General features: G+C 39.0%; 1 protein-coding gene across 4 annotated transcripts in view; it reads right to left on the bottom strand.

The window, feature by feature from the left end:
• ST7 (suppression of tumorigenicity 7) overlaps positions 1-20,984 on the bottom strand; it is a 160,348-nt gene that overhangs the window by 33,584 nt on the left and 105,780 nt on the right. For all 4 annotated transcript variants that reach the window (XM_075081122.1, XM_075081120.1, XM_075081123.1 and 1 more), the window contains 3 exons: positions 20,063-20,217; positions 16,734-16,831; positions 4,350-4,464 (listed from right to left, as the gene is read on the bottom strand). In XM_075081122.1, coding sequence (XP_074937223.1) covers positions 4,350-4,464; positions 16,734-16,831; positions 20,063-20,217 — 368 coding nt within the window. The remainder of the gene's footprint in view (positions 1-4,349; positions 4,465-16,733; positions 16,832-20,062; positions 20,218-20,984) is intronic.

The following is a 20,984-nucleotide window of genomic DNA, read 5'->3' as shown; positions in this document are numbered from 1 at the left end:
TCAATACTGCCACTTGCTACATCTTTAACTCAGAAGAAAACCCTTTCTTGCACTCAGAACACCTACCCAGATAGCTCCACCAGGTAGAACATCTTCTCAAAAATACCAAACATAATCATGGTAAGTGATGAAACTGATGGAGTGGAGCTGTGATCTCAGATATATACATACACACAAAAACCCTGGAGACCATAGCTAATATAACTGAAGACAACATGCAATTGGTTCATCAATTTGCAACTCTCTACAAAAAGGAATGCCTTCAAGTTCAATGTAAATAGAATTTACCCATTTCATAAGCCTGTAAGGACAAGAAGAAATTGGACAGAGGGGGACTGGACAAAGGAGAGTAGCCCATTCAGGCTCAATTTTAGAGAACTAATTTCTCTAAATGAACTGTTTAGATTGTACTAAGTTGAAAGTATTCCAAGACAAAGAAGACTGTGTTTCTAAAGTGCTTCTTCAAAGGCCTGTGTTTTGATTTAACACCATTTTAAAGCAGGATTCTTTGAGGTAAGCCATTACCAAATAAAAATTGTCATAGCCTAGAGCAGAATGAGGCCTTCTGTGTGTAAAAAACACTTTCTTCCTATATATCCTTTGGTCTAAATTCTCTTCTCAAGTGAACTCTGAATTTGGGACTCTGTCTACATGGTGACATGGTCTTTCTCCTTCTTTGCAAGTGGGTAAGTGAAAGGGGAATCTGTATAAGGTGTTCCTCTTGCAAACCAGAAGGCTTATAGTCTCACTGGAAAACACTGTCATTTAAAAAAAGGAAAGCAAGGACAGGTTTAGGGAGGAACCACTGCATCACTGTGACTAAATACATAGGCATCCACTCTTTTTAAATCTGACCTTCAATTGCCAGAAAGGTCTGAGTTTTCACACAATGTCCAGGTTACCAGATAATAACAAGCAAAGCAACTGGCTGCCCAGAGAAGTTAATAAATCATTTGCTCTAAGCATCACAACAAGCAGACCTACTGTACTGGAAAACAATCTGTTTAAAAAGCAAGGAAAGAGGAGCAGAGAAATTTTATCTACTACGAATACCAGAAGCTTATTCCATCAAGAACAGTCTCTTTAGCAGCCATAACTATTTCTGCTGTAAATAACACGGATATGTGTTCCATCAGAGCCAAAAATCCTTTCAGAATTCAAGAGTATTTAGGTCATCTGCACTCTATTGACAGGCACTGAACTCTGAAACCATAATGATGTAGCTCAGCAACAGTGCATGCCTTCCCACTAATGAGGCCCTTTTTCCATGAATAATGAGTATGGACATCAGCTCTGTTGCCAGGTACATAATATAAACACAATTTAACACATGGCTTTTAGTAAAGCAGTGTGTCTGCTTGCACAGGCTGAGGTTTCGCATAATGTGATCCAACTTTTTTTAGCCCAGGGTGGGGGCAGACTGCTCAAGGAAATAATTTGTTCATATGTTATCAAAATACAATAAATCAGGTTTGGTCTTAGTCAAAAAGAGGCAGTGGAGTGGGACCAGCAGAAACTGCAGATAGGAAAGTATAAATGAGTTCATTGTTTTATATTCCAATAAATCTAACAACACATGAAGCTGATGAGTTCTAAAATGAGCTGAGACTCCCTGAGACAGGCCTTCTGAGACTCATGAACTGTAAGGGTTGTACTGGTTAAGCCTGAGTCCTTGTGCATACCTGGTGTATACGCACACTTTTGTTTATGTATGGCAAAGCATGAGTTGACACTGCATGGGTTCAAACAGACAAAGGAGAGTTTTATTTTGAAAAGCCTCATTTGCTACATTTATGACCTCAGTTTTGACTCTGTCAGATGCTTTTGAGAAAACCAAACAACCCTTCAAGTTTTATGAACTTCCATGACACAAAGTGCCACCATGGTATTGTTTAAAACTAGGGATCAGTACTTTGGTATGCAAAAGTAGAGCTGGCACAGGAGTTTAGTCTGAGATTTCAGAGGGCATGGCTTAATTCCCTGTTCTGTCACAGTTCTGCTATCTCCTCAGAGCTATTATCTCACAACTACATTAAAGACTAGAAGGTGCCAACATCCTGTGGTGCCTGGGGCATAAAAATGGGCACTTCTATTAACTTGCTTCTTAATGTGCCAAAATAAAGTCCATGCAGATCTACCCCTGTGTCACAGGAATTACTGAAATACACGGAGCTACAAGAAAGACGCTGATGTTTCTACTTTAACAGCAGATTTCTACAACCAGACTAAGCACAACCAAGATCTCTCCCAGAGTCATTACTGATACTGTATGGCAGTACTTAAGGGCCTGGGTGACATTTTGATCTCTGCTTAGAATGATTTGACTCCAGAAGGAGTTGAAAACATTCCAGGCTTGACTGGCAGCAGTGACTATCACTAATGTTGCCTGTAATCAGTTGCTTATTTATCTTCCATTAAATAACTTCAGCTCCGTCACCATTTACTTACTGCAGGGGTCTGAAATTTGGTAGGATGATTGTGTTAGTATCAAGGCAATGGCCTATTGCTAGCCTTGTTAAAATTTATCTTAATTTCCTAAGTTACAAGATGTTAAAAGAAAGCAATTAGCACATGTTCAGTGGAAGCTTCTGCAATTTTTGCAGATATACTCTCCAAAGATTCTTTGCTCATCAAGTACATCTCAGTACTCCAGTAAACTTACGCATCATCCTCTTGCCACCATTCCATGAGATGATACGGGCCAAGTACTGGGGCTGACAGCAAGAAGCCTCTGTCTGCTTGTACTCTTACTGTTCTGCTTATTGGCATCCAGGCAATGCGGCACAGAATGTCAACTGAAGAGGAGGCAGAAGCCACAGAGAAAAGGGTAGATGGAAAAGACGTATGGTAAGACAGGAGTTGGAAAGTGGTTGAGGATAGGTAGGTAGGTTTGGGATGGGTAGTTAGGAGAGGCAGAAGAATGGAATTAGGGATGAATGGTGCTGGCTGAACAAGAAGCCTCTGGTAGGAACCAGGAGCAGTAGAAAGCTGAAACTGACCATGCAAAAGAGAAGTAGAAGACAATTCAGTAGACAAATGGGACAGAAGATCAACTAAGGGCAGGCTGGAAAAGATGCTAATTCCGTCAAAGAATCAAAGAGAAAGAGTGGCCAAAGCACTGTGGATACAGGCTCCGGAGCCCATATTGGTAGCTATTTATACAACAGTAACTCAAATGATGTCTATCTACCTTCTAAAAGCTTTTGAAATTGCAAGCCTTAAAATCTCAGTTCAAAGAACAGCAGAAAGGCTGTAAGAGCTAGTAATTAAGAACATTTTAAAGGATACACAATCAACCTAGAGAAAGAGTTCAGAAACATCACAATTAGGGCTACCTGTTTCACTTAATTCAGCTATATGATCCACGTGTGTTATAATTTCACTTTTAGTTATACGACTACATAATATTCCTTTAATAAACTCCCTTGCCATACTCCAGTGCACAGAATGAGACTTTTCTGAGGATGATTGAGGATTGTGTAGTAACACAAAAGGAAACTGATGGCTGTAGGATTCCTGATTCACTTGTTGCAGAATTTGGAGTACAGATGGTGAGTAAGCCAGGGACTGCAGGAAGAAGATGAAGAGTGGCACTGTGAAGGTTGACGAATGCTGCTGAGGAGAACTGGTTTGTATTCCTATTTCTGACACAAAGTTTCTACACAGTTCAAGAAAAGCTATTTAACTTAAACTTAAACAAGTATGCCAGTTGCTGCTTCTTATTCTGTCCTTTTTCTGTTTGAGACCCTGTGTCTGAATCCAAGCTCAAAGAGCGGCAGTCAGCAGGAACTGTGATTGGAACATAAAAAGTGACATAATGCTGCATAAATCAATGCTTACTGAAAAATACTGAAAATTAACATAAAAAGTTCACCTAGTCTTCTGAGCTTTCCAAGTTTTCCCCATAAAACATGAAGTCTGCTACTCACTAGACTGCTGTGAAGTTAAATCAATTAATGTTTGTAAAGCACTTGTATGCTACTAAGTCAACATTCATAGGAAAGTCCACAAGGGAACTGATAATCTTTTCTTCAGACAAGGTTTGAACAGCATGCAATAAGAAGTCTGCAGAACCTAAATAGTAATTCTTTAAACATCAACAGAAAGCAAAGCAAGCACTGAAGAGCTGCTAGTGAGTGAGTTCCATCACCCTGTACAATGAATTAAGCATGGGCTGGCAGAAAAAAATGCACAATGATTGGTCTTTGGATTAAGGACTGTGTAAGAGGATCTATGAAGCTCGTGCCAGTCACTCTAATTACAGCGTTTCCTAAATTTTAAGAGTTTGACTTAGAAACATTGCTTCTGTGTGTACCATATAAAGAAAATATAAATGTATATGAACTTACCGTCATACTTTGCTAAGACTGCCTGGACATCGGCATATGCTTGCAGTTCCAGCAAAGCCTCTAGCAGGTTTTCATGGATGTTGAACATGCTGAGCAGGGGAAACTCCTTCATCAGCTAAAATCAATAACACAAAAGGGTTAGATTATTAACATGGAAAAGGGTTTCTTGTTCAAAATGCATTGAAATAACCAACAACAAGTTAAACCCCTCAGTTCCCATTGTTCTTGGCTCTTTCCCAGAGTTCACTGTTATCTCAGAAATTTCTGAGCTCTTAATGGACACTGGGTCAGGTTTCTTGACTTGATTTGCATAGGATGTAATCAGTCAAATCCAAGAACACAGCTGCCTGAATATATATCTCTCCTTCAATTAACAGTTTTTTTCAAAGTGAAGAAGACTTATCTTATTGTACTAGAAAATAATCTTCAACAATGTAGCTCCTGTATATCCGTAGTAAATAATCCAGCACCTCTCTGGTATATTAGTAGAAAAAATGGAAAATCCATTGAAAAAAATCAGAGTAAAATAAATTGAGAGAAGCTTACATATGTGCAACTATATTATCGAGTATGTGATATTAGGATTTGTAATTCTGGATACTTTAGAACATAATTCCAATTGTGGCCGATACTAAAAAAATATTTTTTTTAAAAAAAGCAGCAACAATAGGAAGGGTAGGGTTTATACAAATATAACACTATAACTAAAGAATCTGCCTTGTATGACAAACTGAATGAAATGTGTAGTTAAAATAATCTAATCCTTTTACATGTAAGTGCCTTTACTTTATGAACTAACCCTTTGAGAGATAGCCGGGATTTGTTCTTATACATCCTCAGTTTCAGGGTCTTCATAGATTCAAACGCCTGAAGCTGATATTCTGTCGCATCTCCTTTTTGAAGCCACATCCATATAATTTACTGAAGGACTGATTAAATAATATTTTTTATTGTCAGAGTGATTCTCTAAAGAACTGAAGTGTTAAAAGATACTTGCTTCCTTGTGTCCTCTTTACGGCTGCTTTACCATAACTGCCTACATGACGTACAGTCAGCACAAAAAAGTCCCACACAGCATAGAACTAGGAGAGCTGATCTTACTTCTGTTCTTCAGGAACTTGGAGGGGAACGCTATCATTTACAGTCTCTCTGGGATGGTTTATGAGAACAGAAATACTATAACAACCCCAGTAAAGAAAATGATTCAAGGTCAGCCTTGCTCAATTTGAAAGTAGTAAGCTGGACCTGAAAACCCTGTCACTTAATAAACCTGCCTTTGAAGATATAAATAGAGAAACTGACGCGAACCAGCAAATCTTAATCTCACAAACAGGTAACATAAACAAAAATAAACCAGGATTGAAACAAGAAAGGTGGAGATTCACCAAGAACTTTAGAAAATGAAAAACAGATAACGCACTAGAGCTGCTTCACTCTGTTAAGGAAGAGACCTTAACAGGTAAACAGAGATGCAACACGCAGACAATTTCCTCGTGTTAGTGGTCTGGCATAAGTTAATATAAGAACTATTCCGACCTTAATAAATAGATCAGTCTAAATTTGGCTATCTGGGTAGTACTGACTTTGCTGCAGTTTGAGGATTATTAAAATATCAAAGGCAAGGATGGCAGTGCTTTGTTTAACTGATTATATAAATTTCTGGTGAGAATCATGGTCACTGAGAGAGCAGCTGACAGACTTCACTGAATTTTTAATGCTAGTGGCATGGGGATGGCCATAAAGCTCCTAGTTTCAATGGTAGGAGTTGAACCTGTGAAAAATAACAGAAACAAAACTGCATAGCTTGCAGATTTTTCGCCTTCTCCAGTTTTCCAAAGAATGGACCACAGGCCTTGGTGCTCGTCTAGGTAAGTGGAAGTATTTGACAATAAAATAAAAAGTTTAAGTCATTGCCCATGACGAAAAATAACTGCAGGTGAAAATTCACATAGTTGAATTCATCAGTTAAGGATCCAGCACACAGCCTTCATTCTTCCCTTCATTCTTGTTCTTACTCAATATTGCATTTTTAACAGAGGAAGCTACTATTTGGCAGGAAAAAGCACGACAGAATCTGGCCCTAAGTAAATAGTGATTTAAAGTTCAGAATGAACATATTGCAATGAAACCCCTCCAAGGGATTAAGAAAGATTATCCCTGCTCATTGAGAATGAATAATGGCTGGCAGAATAACATTCCCTCCATCAGTGAAGAAAAGGGAAGAGCTGCAGCTAGTTACAGATGTACTGTGGCCAGTAAAAGCTCTTACTCTGGTTGTCCGTTTCTCACTGACATCACTCACTGATTATTTTTTTCTATTTTAATTGGGTCCTGTCAGAGTGATAAACCCTGCCTAAGACAGCAGCATTATAAAGGTCACTGTCTGGACTGCCAAGCCTCCAAACTGACAAGTGTTAATAAAGGTTTCATCTGAGAAAGGTCAAACGCTAAAAAGTCCAACCCAGTTATAATTAATTCAGTTGATATTGTAGCTAAGAAAATAAAACACCTTTAAGTAGCCACTCAGCTATTCAAACACTGATTGTGCACAAACAACAGGACATTTCCTATTAAAAAAAAAAAGAAAAGAAAAAAAGACGACATGAACTAATTTCTCTACCATCTCAGGATATATATAGTTTTCACTGCAAATAGTTTTCAGTCACAGTAAAAATTTGGTTTTTGAGAAACTTCCCAGAAAGTAAAGCCACTAAGATGCAAAAATATTATGACGGGTCATCTTTCAGGCCTCATAGTGAAAGCAAACACTGGGGAATCAAAAAACCGCCACAAAGGTTGCAACATAGGCCTGCTGGATGGTCAGGGCAGGCCAAATACTGCGTCATGCTGAGCAGCAATGGGGAGCAGACCATAAGCCTGCTCCCCTCCCCTCCCTAGCAGATGGAGAGGGAGGCTGGCTCATACTCCACACAGAGATTTAAAGATGGGCACATTAACCCTGAACACAAGATGAAGAATGCACCCTTAAGTTCCCCAGACCCATACAGCAACGAGCTCTAATCTGGACTCTAGTTTAAGTCACAGACCTCCCTTTGCAGCCAAAGATTTATTTCCTGTGAAGTTACAGGCTAATATTTGCCAAATTATTCCGCTTATCAATTTTAATTCTCTTTACATCTTTACAGTAACCTGACAAATGCTTTCATTTGAGTTATAAGCACTGCACTTAAAGACAAAGGCTCTGTTATCACCTTTTGCCACACCTTAAGATCTCAGGAGCCAGTCATCAAATTCAGCACTCAAGATTTCTCACCAAAGCCTACGGATCTTTATGTAAACACTAGTTAGGACTAAAAGTTTCATTGTAAAATTTCAGTTAGTTGGCTTCTCAGCTGGTATGAAAGAGCTGTGCTCCACTGAGCAAAGCTTATTTTCATAGCATATGAAAACAGGCACGACATGGCTATGATGTATTCCCTTACAATATAAGGATGTTCAAACAGCTATTGAACATATTAGACCAAATCTATGTTCACAAGGATTTTACTTTGAACTTTTGTTGTTCAAAATACTTTATAGTGATGAAATTCAGACCTGGGGCTGCGTTAGCCCCTATTCTGTTCTAATTGCTCTGCACATGTGGGGGTAAATAGGCGCAGGTGTAGGAAGTGGAATTGCTTTTCATTGAAAGATTCATTAGGTATACTGCAGGTATATAGCTTTTGCAAATAATGAATAATTTTTAATATTTTAGATAAATGATATTTTGGAAGCATAAGTTTGGAGAAGAATTCTGGAAATAAGTCTGACACATCAGATATCTTATCACTAGTCCTGGGAGGGCCATATTTCCAGACTCACCCCAGTCCATATTGCAGGGTGTAGGTTCAATGATTTTGTGATGGATATGAAAACGTGATGATCACAAAAAATGCTTTATGGTACAAGGAAATCCACATCTGATTTACTGGATGAGGAACAAGTTTTATCTCCCAGAACAGTTTCACGAAGAGGACTCCCTTCCTTAAGAATATTTCAGTCATCAGCATTTTCTCATTTAGATCTAATTTTTGAAACACTTTCAAGGAATGTAGCTTTAACTGTTGCATCCGTTATTCTCTCTGTGAGGACATTAACGTCATGCATCAATTAGCTATGATACATTATTTGTGTAGAAAACAGCTTTAAACTACAGTTTATGCCTACGCCTACACCATGGCGCTCAAGGGGATACAAAGGTGGATAAATGAATGATCTTATATATAACCTGGTGTTGACATATTTATTCTCCATTTGCATTATGGCTGTATGCATGGGCACATATTTTACAGGCAGTGCATGCAACCATTCATTGCTGCTTATACTCATATCTCTCAACAAACAAAAACATTTTTAGATCAAATGTATTAAACTGAATGCATTCATAAATATGAAAACTGAATGCAGCTTAAAATGAAAAGAACAACAACAAGCAAACAAGAGAAATTCAATGCAAACCATGACACTGTTAACCACCTTAATTCCTAGTGTATCGGTTCCCACAATGGGTATCTGAAATCGTAACATCTGTCTCCTAAAGGAGGAAAGACTGAGGCTGCAATCTTCCAGGTGCAGCTGTCCACCACCATTGAAAAATCAAACACACAGTATGGATAACACTGTTATTTTCACAAACGCTTTGCATAAGCTGCTTTCTTGTATATGACTTGTCATCTGTAAGAACTGTTAACTGAAAAAGGTAGAAAAGGCTGAACTCCAAGACATTTCTGAGTAGAAAAACAGAAACCTCCACTTCTATGGGATTCATTGCCTACAGCTGAGCTTTCAGATGTCTAAGCTCTGACTGAAGCTTACCGTGGGCTCGAAGCATTTGCAACATGTCACTCCACACTGACTCTCCAATGTCTTAGAAGATACACTAATGCTTAAGTTTTTCTCCTGGCCAGCTCACCTGGCAAGGACAGAAGCAAGGCAACATTGTCAGCAGGCTAGGGCTAGCACACAAAAAGACTCTGTTAACAATGTCAGATGCTTAAAAATTAGGCTAACTCCTGGTCCTAGAAGTGCAACTCATTCCAGCACAGTCTCATTGTGAGTGGGATTCATGTGACGTAAAGAGACACTCTCATAGCTCTCGGAGTTGGAAAATCATCTGAAATTCACTGGACCTACCGTAATTGAAGTTCTACTTAATTACAGCAAAAGTAGGATTCTGTCATTTAATGCATTTCTCTGTGCACTACATTCCTTTTGGCAAATAATCACTGTTTTGTTTGGAAACAGTTCTGCAGTTACTCTTTTACAGGTCAGAGAGTATAGAAGCTAAGAAGCCAAATCTACCCGGTCCTGGTCTTTCGGAGCTTGGAAATGATTAGCAGTAGGATCCATGTGTTTTCATCCATGGGTGGAATTCAGGGAATTTGTTATGTCATCTAATAGTTGAACTTCAGAGTGTCAGAAAAGAGACCCAGATCCAGTTTACACTAACTGCGGGATGGCACAGGTATAAAATCTGCTGATGTTCCATTTTTAATTTGGCAATTGTGAGTTTAGTCCTAGTGCTCCATAATATCCACAGATAATATGACTTTTCTTCAATGTAGGATTAACAATGAGTCAATAAAGTGAAAAATATCTTACCGAATACACAAACTCTAAGGAAATATGCTAGAACATGCAGCCTTTATATTCTCTCTTAATTGGAGGATTAGAGCCTTCGCAGTATGACTTGAGTTTTTAAGGAATATAATTATGAAAATGCTGTTATTTGGATTGTGTTGTAAAGATGCATGTATTTCAGGAATAAAGGGAATTTTAAAGGCAGGTGTGGCATGAAACCAGAAGAGCACAAGTTGTTCCAGATGTACATTTACTACTAAACAATCACATCACATAAAAGTAGTCATAGTGATAATTTATAATAATGTTTGTTACATCAAAGATTAGTAACTTTATAAAGCATGAAAATAAACTCATTACTCATAGCCCTCTTCAAAAACATTCCTCTATTTGCATTACCCCGAAGTACTTTTTTGCGGAAACTTTGCCATATTTTTAGAAGTAGATTTTTAAATGAAATTAAAGTGAGGAAATCATCTAGTAGCTCAAAAATGGGCTAGGACATTCCAGAGAGATGGAGGAGCATAATTAAAGCCCCTGCCCCTGAACATAGAATGATGCAAGAGGGCAGACAAAAAAAAGAGTCCAAGTCATCAGGGCTCCTACCAAGACTATGTGACCACATTCTAAGACTACATTCTATATTAATATAGTTACCATGCTGGAAACCCATATCTTACATGAGAAATGTTATTGTTGGGTTTAGGTAGTAGTCACCAAATTTCTAGTTTTTGAGGGTTTTGCACAGGATCACAGCCATGACAAAAGTGAGGGGACTGAGTCACGTGCAGGTAAAGGGAAGGGATAAACATCAGGGGAATCACAGGAGTCTCCATTTTGTTTAAAAGCCCATTCAAATGAGGGATATTCCAACCCACACCTCGCACTTACCAGTAACGTGAATCTGTGACAAAACAAACCACATTTGAATATACAGACATATGGAAATGTTAAAATTGGCATTCATCACTTGCTATCATTGCGGTGCTTGTGTGCCAGGACAAGAATTAAGTGAAGATATTACTCTGTGGTGGAGATTGGCAAATGTCACCGTTCACAAGTGTAGCACTCTTCTGAAATTTATAAGATAACTCTTGGTCTCATTTAACTAAGAAGTACTTTTCCTTCAAATCTTAGTAAATAGTACTTAAAATAACCCCTACAGATGTTCATAAAGCTAGAATCCCACTCAAGGCAGAGCAGCCTGCTTAACCTGACCTGTGTAACACAAGCCAAAGAATCTGACTCACTAATCCTTGCCTCAAGCATAGAAGTATTTGGGAGAGACAGACAGTAGCTGCCAATGCAAGTAGCTGCAGAAGTTGTGCTGTTAAGTTGCTAGGGATCATAACATCTTTATTAGCAATTAGTACTCTCTTTCACAAAGCTTGATAATTCAAGGTGCAGAACACTGTCCCAGCTCTGTATTCCCATTACCCAAGAGCAAATCAGCAATGCATGCAAGAGTACAGAATCCAAGAGAATACTAAGCAGGAAACCTAATTCAAAGCCCAGCAAAAGAGATTGCCAAGAAAGTATGCTAGATTTGCAGAACCATCGTACCAGCAAAAATCACTAATACCACTGGTCATATAAAGATAAAATCCCAACCTACCCAATCATTTAAATTGTTTTAGTATGGTTTAGTACCCTTTTGAAGCCTTCAAGTGGTAAAACCTCTTAAACCATTTTACATTCTCAGGGCAGCCTAAGCATTTAAACAACTCATCATGCAGCCCATTGATAGGCATGCAGCACTCTAACAATAGAACCTGCTTAGGCACTGATAACTCCGTAGTGTCTCCTATGGCATAAAGTACACATTTAGAGACTGCAAGTGGGCACTGAGATGAGCACATAAACACATCCAACTGAAATCTGCTCAGCAAGGTCCTCAGAGTTAGGTACATAGAAGTACACTTCTAGGTCCTTTACTATGATCTGAAGAATAATTTCTCAGTAGATATGACTGATCCCAGAAATAAAATGTACTTTTCTGACCCTTAAAAAGTGTTTTGGTTTCTGTTCTTCTCCAGAGCTGAGGAAAGATGTGGAGAGTCCCTCCTCTCCCTAAACCTCACTCATTTCTAAACAAAGCTGCACAGCACGGGGCAAGTTGCAATTCCACTGTGTCTCAGAAACATACTTGTTAAGACTACAAAGCAGTCTTCAAGGGAGCACAGGGCCAAGGGTTAGGAGATAAAGACACTCTAGAATGAGTTTATTTCATCTTCTCTCTGAAAGAGGACACAATTAAGAGCTTCTATTCACTTTGTTCACTAGCACGCCTTCCACCTGCCACCCTTCTCCTTCACAAACGTACATCACCCTTCAGCGAACGCTCATTCCACAGTCCAAATGTTCTCCAGAACAATCCCAAGAAGCTCAAATTAATTTGACAATTCACTTTCTTGCATGGTACATTTTCACCTGGATACACCACTGATCCAGTCAAGGAAAATGCTGTGTCTGTCTGCTCCCGAATTCAGTAGCACAGTTGCTCATCCAGTTGCCCGCAAAGTACAGAGGGAAGAGCCTTTGCATACCTTCCACATCCTCTCTGTTTTTTAGCCAATTAAAAACACGAAACACAAACCCAGCACACTTCTGTTTTCTTCCATTGTAATGGTGAGGGTGTCGTGGTTTAACCCCAGCCGGCAACGGAGCACCACACAGCTGCTTGCTCACTCCCCTCCGCTGGGATAGGGGAGAGAATTGGAAGAGTAAAAGTGAGAAAAAAACCTCGTGGGTTGAGATAAGAACAGTTTAATAATTGAAAGAAAATAAACTAGTAATAATAATAATGACAAAAAAATATACAAAGCAAGTGATGCACGAAGCAATTGCTCACCACCCACCAACTGATGCCCAGCCAGTCCCCAAGCAGTGGCCCCCCAGCCAGCTTTCCCCCAGTTTATATACTGAGCATGATGCCATATGGTATGGAATATTCCTTTGACCAGTTGTGGTCAGCTGTCCTGGCTGTGCCCCCTCCCAGCGTCTTGTGCACCTCCAGCCTCCTCAGTGGGTAGGGCATGAGAAACTGAAAAGTCCTTGACCTAGTGTAAGCACTACTTAGCAACAATTAAAACATCCGTGTGTTATCAACATTATTCTCATACTAAATCCAACATACAGGACTATACCAGCTACTAGGAAGAAAATTAACTCTACCCCAGCCAAAACCAGGACAGAGGGAATCAGCAAGTGCAGACAGAGAGCAGCTGGTACAAAAGGCTACCTTTGCTCACCAGCATGTAGCTACTCAGCTTGCAACGTTGTCCTCAATAAACATTCAACATAAAGAGATACTGAAGATTCCCCACAGCCACTGTTAAGGCCTTTCACCTCTGTACACACCAAATTTTCCAACAACATTTAGAACACACTAGTTTAAATCCTCCTAACATAATCAGCACAACAAATAAAACAACCAGCACCAGAGACTGTCTCCTCAGGGACAGTAAAAGAGACCTAGTTCCCTCACAGACCATATCATGCTCTGTATAAACAGGAATAAAATTGGAATAACTGTTGACTAGACTGGAGTGATGCCAACAATATACTATTCAAAATGAGATCATAAGTTAATATATACAAATAGTGACAGCTGCTGGTTTCTATAGCAAAATATAGTAAATAATTATCATCAGAAACACAAGCAAAAGCTACACCTATGTATGATTCAATTACATGCTTCCATGAAAATTACAGGTTCATTATTCTGATTAATTCAACTCATCTAGATGAATGACATCCAAGCAGCAAAGCCAGCATCAAAATACTACCTCAAAATCAATCACAGAAGCAACAGAAATTCCTACCCAATTTTTTTAAATTTAGAAAAACTCCTATATTTAAACAGTTTTTTTAAAGTTTTAAAAAAAACTGGGTTTAAGTATCTTCAGTATAATACTAAATCATATTATTTTCCTAACAGCAGTGTATATAACCATAAAATCAAAATCTTATTTAAGTCACCAACAACTCATTTTCTTTCCATTAAGGTGTTTTAAGCAGGATCTCAGTCTTTTCTTACATAAAATTCAAGTAAGACAATCTAATCCATCAGTAATGTCCTCAAGATGGCCTCATATATGCAATGAATTAAACACTCTAAAATATTTTATTTTTTCAAAGTGGCAAAGACTCACTACATCCCAATCATATTTCCCAGATGGTGTCATGAACCTCTTAACACTTCATTTCCATCATGTTCCATGTCTTGAGAAATCTGTTTTCAATCTTTCAAACACAAACAGGGCCTCCACCCTCTGTCCCCTGATGCAAGATTCAGCAGTCCCCAGCCAACATATTCTTCATATTCTTTTTAGAGTGAATAAATTAATCTCCTCCCTCATCAATCACATAGAAACCTTCAATGACACATTCATGTTCTTCAAACTTCTTCATAAGTATATTATTTACAGCTTCTATGAAGAAATGGAGGATATGCATTAATCAGGAAATAAGTAGCTCCAAGTCAGTCTAAGAAAAGCATCTGCAAAGCTGACTTGACCCTACTCTTGCTCCCAGTGTAGTGGAGGTGTGAGCTACAGATACTGCTGCTTTCATATTTCATCCAGGGACCTGCTAATTCTCAGCTCTGCTTGCTCACAATGAAGAGCTCTAGAGGCATCTAAACTCAGTTCTGAGGATTTGGCTCAGTGTCTGTATGGGGAAAAATACAGAACACATTGATCTGAATTGAAGCTCTAGAAGCCGAAATTCTGTCTTTATACCTCCTTCGTGTTGCATCCAGCCCTTTCATTTTAGCAAAACGTTCCTATTGAGGAGAGTGCTTTTCGTCCTTCAAGTGTCTAACAAACAATGACTTTCGGTCTCCCTGTCATTGATGCCTGTTGAGATCCACATTGTACTTATCTTCAACAACACACAATTTTCTCTCTAGTGACAGAGTAAGCCATTCATTATAATCACAGCATTCTGGGTTTCACTTTGCGTAAGAAACCTAGGACTAGACGGACCATCCAAGTCCCTGAATCCAGTGCTCTGCATACACAATTAACCATACAAATTCACATCAACAGAAGGCTTCACAGAGTGTATGTTCCATATACCCCATCTACAAATCACAAAACACATTCAGCAGCCCATAGTAAGCTCCAGTAGTTGCCATAATTATGATGTGTGACATTTGAATGTGAAATCCAAAATTTTATCTTTCTTGTACATTAATGCCAAAACTTAGAATACCAATGTTTGTCCCCAGATTTTCAGTATTTGTCCCAGAGCGCCTGTGTAACAAAATTCATGAAGAATCAGTGGAGCTTACTGGACTGAAAACATTGTTTTTGAAATCACCATTCTCCCAGCTGACCACAAGACTGCAAAACCATGTCTTTCTTCCTCGCCCCTCTTCCTCACACTCCTAGCTGTACCATGGCTGGGTTTTTCAACACCTCTGTCTGGGAGCCTAGTGATTCTGGGGCGTGAGACCTGTGTGCCTGAAAAACCCTAGTGAGACAGGAAACAAAGTTACTTACCACTTGCCATCTGGCAGATTATTTAGGACAAGGACCTGCATTATTATGATAAACTCAGCTCAACGTTTTTAAAAAAATACTCCTGAGTGCCCCAGTTCCAGAAGATGTTGGGTGCTGGATTCCAAGCTGGCAGACATACTTGCCCTACTGCTGTTGATGCAAGTGTCTAAGCTCTAGAGAAAGTCACCTGCCTTTTTAGATTAAAATTCCCACTGACCTTCACCGAGAATTTCCCTTTTCACTAGGCAGGTTCCAGGACCATTCGTCTGAGCTGCCTAAAGCACACTTTACAGGTGCTTCATTCTGGTCTGGGATTCCATTTTGTGCCTTTAGAATTCAGGTCTTTCAACCTAACCTGCAGAACTCTGTATCTTGCCAGATTCATCTCTACCTCACTTCTGTGGGAGCTGGAAAACGAAGTGTAAGAAAGGAGAACACAGGAAACTGGTAACCAGTTTTACCACCATCCGCCCAGAGCTCTAGGGCTCCATTCCTCCTTCTGTCACAGACTTGCTACCTTGAGTGAGCCAAGTCGCTGCCTCAAAGAACTGTGTTCCTAATCTGCATCCAGAGTATGTCACTTGAAGAAATGCTGGGTATTCACAGCTGTCTCTAAACTGGAGCATTTTACATACTTGAACCATATACAGTGCCTTATGTGGACAGCTGCCCCTCCCGCCTGCCCAAAAACAGCTACCGTTTGGTGTTTCAAATTTGTAGCTTTGTAGCTTACTGACTTATGACTACCATTGGTAGCTCCTCTGCCTACAAAACAGGGATACAATCACCCCCCATCTCAGAGGGAAATCAGTTCACTATAGATTAATTACTTGGTTTTGACTTCTTAGTAATAGGTTTTGCATGAATAAACAACACTGTCCTCAGGTCTGAATAGTGTGACATAAACAATGCAGAGAGCCAAACTGCAGCTTTGCAAGGAGGAAACAGAATCCTTAAGACCTGTTTATTAAGTTAGCAGCATTCATTACGTGCTTCAGAAAAATGTTATGTAACTTCATGATCAAATAATTAAAGACCACACTCCATTGCACATGTACCAGCATGGGAAATTCAGTCTGCATGGGCAACCGTCCATCTGGTATTTTATGACTTCATAGTGTTGCTTTCACAACCTTGTAAATGATCTCTTAACTTAATCTTTATGTACATTACACATAGAAAATGACTATCAGCAGCGCTGCGTGCAGCAGGAATGGATGCTGACTTGTAAGCAAATGTGTATCATTTCTATGCTACTATTGTCTAAGTATCACATGCGAAACAAATCCAGACTCACATCTCTCATCATTTTCACTGCTTCCCTGGTCCTTCCCAGCTTTCTTGCACACATTGCCAGCCTCCTCTTTATATAAACTAACACATTGGTGTCCCTTCCTGTATAAGAGGAAAAAGAAACAGCATTAAGATAAAAAAGATAAAAACAAAGGTTCATTTAATTTTCCAACACAAAAGGCAACATAGTTTTCTTGCCATTTTTTGTTATTCACTAACATCAATGCTTTCACAATAATTTGAATAAAAATTACCAAATTCTTCTGATTTAGATGTGGCATAACATCACTGAAATCAGTGGAATTACTCCAGCCTTACAGTGGTATAAATAAGGACCTATGGGTTAGCCTTACCTCTACGAAATATAAGCAGATCTGAAGGTACAGAGAACGCTATAGGGTATAGACCATCAAGTAATCAAGTGAGGCAAGGAGAACCCCTATGAAGTTAACATTGGCACAAAACTCTGCAGTCACACACAGCAGTAAATTATTTACCAACTCACATACATGGTTAAGGCAAGAGCAGCCAAGAAAATGCACGGTATACCCTGCCTTTTTGGTAAGTTATGATGTACTCGCTTGTTAATAAGAGATGTAGCAAAACAAATCCTCATCCTCTAACAGTCTTTTCCCTTAAAGATTAGAAGAAAAGACATATACCCTGAGCTTTCCGTTTACAGAGAGCCTTTACTCGTTACCCAGTTATCATCTTCAAATTCCTCACACCACTAATTATGGATGGTAAATTAACACGTTTCAGATATGACAGTCCTATGTGTTGGAAGATGCCCTAATAGCAAAGATGACAGAAACTAAACAGCTGCAATAATTATTCTCTTGGAGAATTCTTACTCATTTCATTTCTCATTCTCTTCCCTATAATTCCAATGCAAACTCTTAACATGCTTCTGTACCAACAGGAAATGAGTGGATAGCTAACCATCTATAAAATTACCATATCGTGAAAATATAAGACACCTGCTACAAATTATCTTTGTGTATAGTATGTGGTCTGTAAAGACTGTGGTCTGTTCCTAACGTTTTCAAGTCTTTCATAATAAGAACAAGACGTGCACTAAAAACATTCCAGGTACCTACAAATTGTTTTAAAGCTGTGATTACAATTTTCAGACAGATTAAGCAGCAGAAAAAATAAATAAGGGATGGAAGGAATTTCTTTAGCTGTATTTTATATTATGTAAATCCTTATCTCTGTATTGATTCCTATATATTTAATAAACAATTTATTAGTTACATCTGTTTCAACATGTTTATGTAATGTACCTAAGAGGTATACATTTCAGGCCAAGCTTCTTTTCAGAAGGAATGGTCAAAAGGCATTTACTTACTATGAAATCAAGATAACCTTTCATGCCAAAATTTTCTGTGGTGGCAAATGATTTGGGTTGACTAACATGAGCCACCTTAAAAAGAAGATTGCCCATGCTTTCTATAAACTAGCACCTTTTGAAAGAGGTTAAGTTGGGTACTCAAAGTCATTATTTACTTTTAAAATTCACGGTCTAACATAAAATGCTGTATAAAGGAGATGGAACACATGAATAAACAGAAGTATAGAGCAATATGCTGTTTTTCAAGAAATTACATAGTGTTTTTCTCCTGTAAAAGATGAGAAGCCCCTTCTTCATCCTGAAGTCAACTTCAAGGACCAGAAATGTAATGACAGACATCTCAACCATGGAGTAACTGCCACACATCTGTCCATGGTCCTTCCTCTCCAAAGAGATCTGAGCTCTCTACCTTTGTAAACCATGCAGAAGTCCAGCATATAATCAAGAGAATCCTGTGTCCAAGGCACCATCTGAGGCTGCAACTTCTCTAACTTCTGTGGGTGCACACTGACATTATGAAGGGAAGGCTGGGTGGTATAGAGAAGTGTGACAATCTAGCCCCTCCTGAAGCCACAGTCAGAGCTGGCAGTCACTTTTCAGGCCCTCCTTGCTCTGTGGCAACGCACTTAATTTTTCGATTCAACTGGTTGCTTCCTCTGCTGTAATACTGAAGGTTCAGGGTGTCAAACATGATGACGACAGCAGCCATCTAGCACACACAGGCTACAAAAATACCATACTTACATTTGCCTGCACAAACTTAAGCAGGCTATCTCGGACATAAGCATCGTGACAGTGTTTAATTACTCCCATTGTGTATTTTTCATAGAATTGCTGTCATTTTCTGTGCTCAGGACAGATTGAGCACATAAATTAAAGTCTCACAGACAACCATAAGCCTGCTAGAGCCTGAAAATTGCTTCAAGGGCTCAGCTGCTCTGTATTTTTATTTTCTCAAAAAATAAGCCAATCATCCTAAATATCATTTTATAACCAACAAATGTTTAAAATACTACCCCCAAGCTTTGTAAAACCTCAGGTTTTCAAGTATAGACTTGTGTACACTTTTGAAAACAGAGATCACAGATAATTTCACTATGTACAGTTTTTATCAGCAATCTTCAAATTATATGAGATAGCCAGAGGCTGTGAATTCAGGTCCTGAGAAACCCAAAGATGCCCCAAGTATGTTAGTGCTTGTACTTACGTAATTAATTGGCGTTATTTTTGCCTGAGGTATCCACTGTAGACTAGAAATAACCTACACTGTTTGCTTTATTTGTCTTTTTGTTCACTTAGTGGCAGTGAACCCTCATGTATTTTCTTAGGTTTAAGAAGTATCTAATGAATATCAGCACAGCAGCTAAATCTGCTTCTTCAAAATTAAAAAAAAAGTAATCTAGACTTTCAATTAGAGCAATGTATTATTCCAGTTGTTAATTTTTATGTTTCTGTGACCTTTCTTTACATATGCAACTAACTTTTCAAATGCCACACTGGATAATGGGCCTCAGTAACTTTTACACAGAACAATGTAGGTATTTACCCCCACAGCTGACAGAAAAAAGCTGGCAAAGCATCACTTCACTCCTGTTTCCATCATTCTTTACTGCCTTTTCACATCATGAGCCCATGCTTTCAAAATGGCTAAAGGGACTTCAGTGCAACTTCCTAAAACAGAACCCAGCATTTTCTGAATATCAGGTCTCTTTTGGCTCTGCTACCTTTTCTTTTCTGTTAAGTACATACTACATATTTTCTGCCATGACAAAGAAAAGGTACACCTGTAATCTGAGCATTGCTAGCACAGCAACAGAATCAAGCAAAAACATTGAAACCTAGGAGTCCGGCTCTAGGGCCATATTCCAGCCAATGTTAAATACTGAGAGGCAGGGGGAAAAAAAAAAAAAAAAAAACCCAAAAAACTCCCTGGAACTTCTCTGCCTTTAGGAACAGCTATTCCCTCCAAAGAAACTTACTGTGTTGGGCTTCATACTGTGCACCATGGTGCTGTAACTGCTGGCTGCGCCTGTAACAGCCCTCTCCAGCTTTCAGAGCTTGCTTGAACAGCTTCTCTGCTTCTACAATTGTTGTTGCTTCTTCTTCAGCCAAGAGAATATAGGCAGTAGCACACCTGCAAAAATATCAGAGGGAAAACCATGAGAGAGTTGCATGAAGCAAAAGCTATACAAAGACATGCAGACTGGCAAGGATATACCAAATACAGAGGCAATGGAGTTTTGTCATATATCTACTGACAACTGCTCCAGAAAGAAAAGCACAGTCTCACTAAGCAATCATGGTCTACATCACTAAAACTCCTTCTGGAAACCAGGACTAGTTTTATGCACTATTGTTTTAACACAAAATGTCTCCATTGCTGTAATGATATTGAAAGAATCAATAAACCTATAACAATTGCCATATGCAAAGAACAGATTTTGAATGTAAATTGCAGAGATCAAAAAACATCAAAAAAAAAAACCAAAATGAAAAAAAACCCTCTCAACAGGAAAGCAGCTTTAGCAATACACAGAAAGTTGAAATGAATGGTGAGAGTTACCTCATTCAGCTTTTAGCTAGTTTAGAACTCTTAACTATCTCTGCCCCTCTACCTCCATCAAGGAGCATCTTCACAAAGCCATTAATTTCACATGCTAAAATATCGCTCCAAGAACAGGGTGAACTGCTGAATGGAGATGGCCCTCTCATTGACTATAGAGGTAGCCCAGGCAACTACTTGAAATGCGACGGTCACATTTTTAGCAGCTGAAGTTAGCTGGGATATAGCCCATTGACTTCTTTCCTATACAAAGCACACTGCTGATAAGATTCTTCTTTCTACAGAAATAGAATCAGGCTGCAGCAGTTGCCTTCCACAGTCATCGGCTGAGGAACTAG

This window comes from Phalacrocorax aristotelis, chromosome 1 (assembly GCF_949628215.1).
Source record: "Phalacrocorax aristotelis chromosome 1, bGulAri2.1, whole genome shotgun sequence".
NCBI classification, from domain to species: domain Eukaryota; kingdom Metazoa; phylum Chordata; class Aves; order Suliformes; family Phalacrocoracidae; genus Phalacrocorax; species Phalacrocorax aristotelis.
Note: the sequence above shows the minus strand (reverse complement) of the source record. Positions and strands in the feature narration are given on the sequence as shown.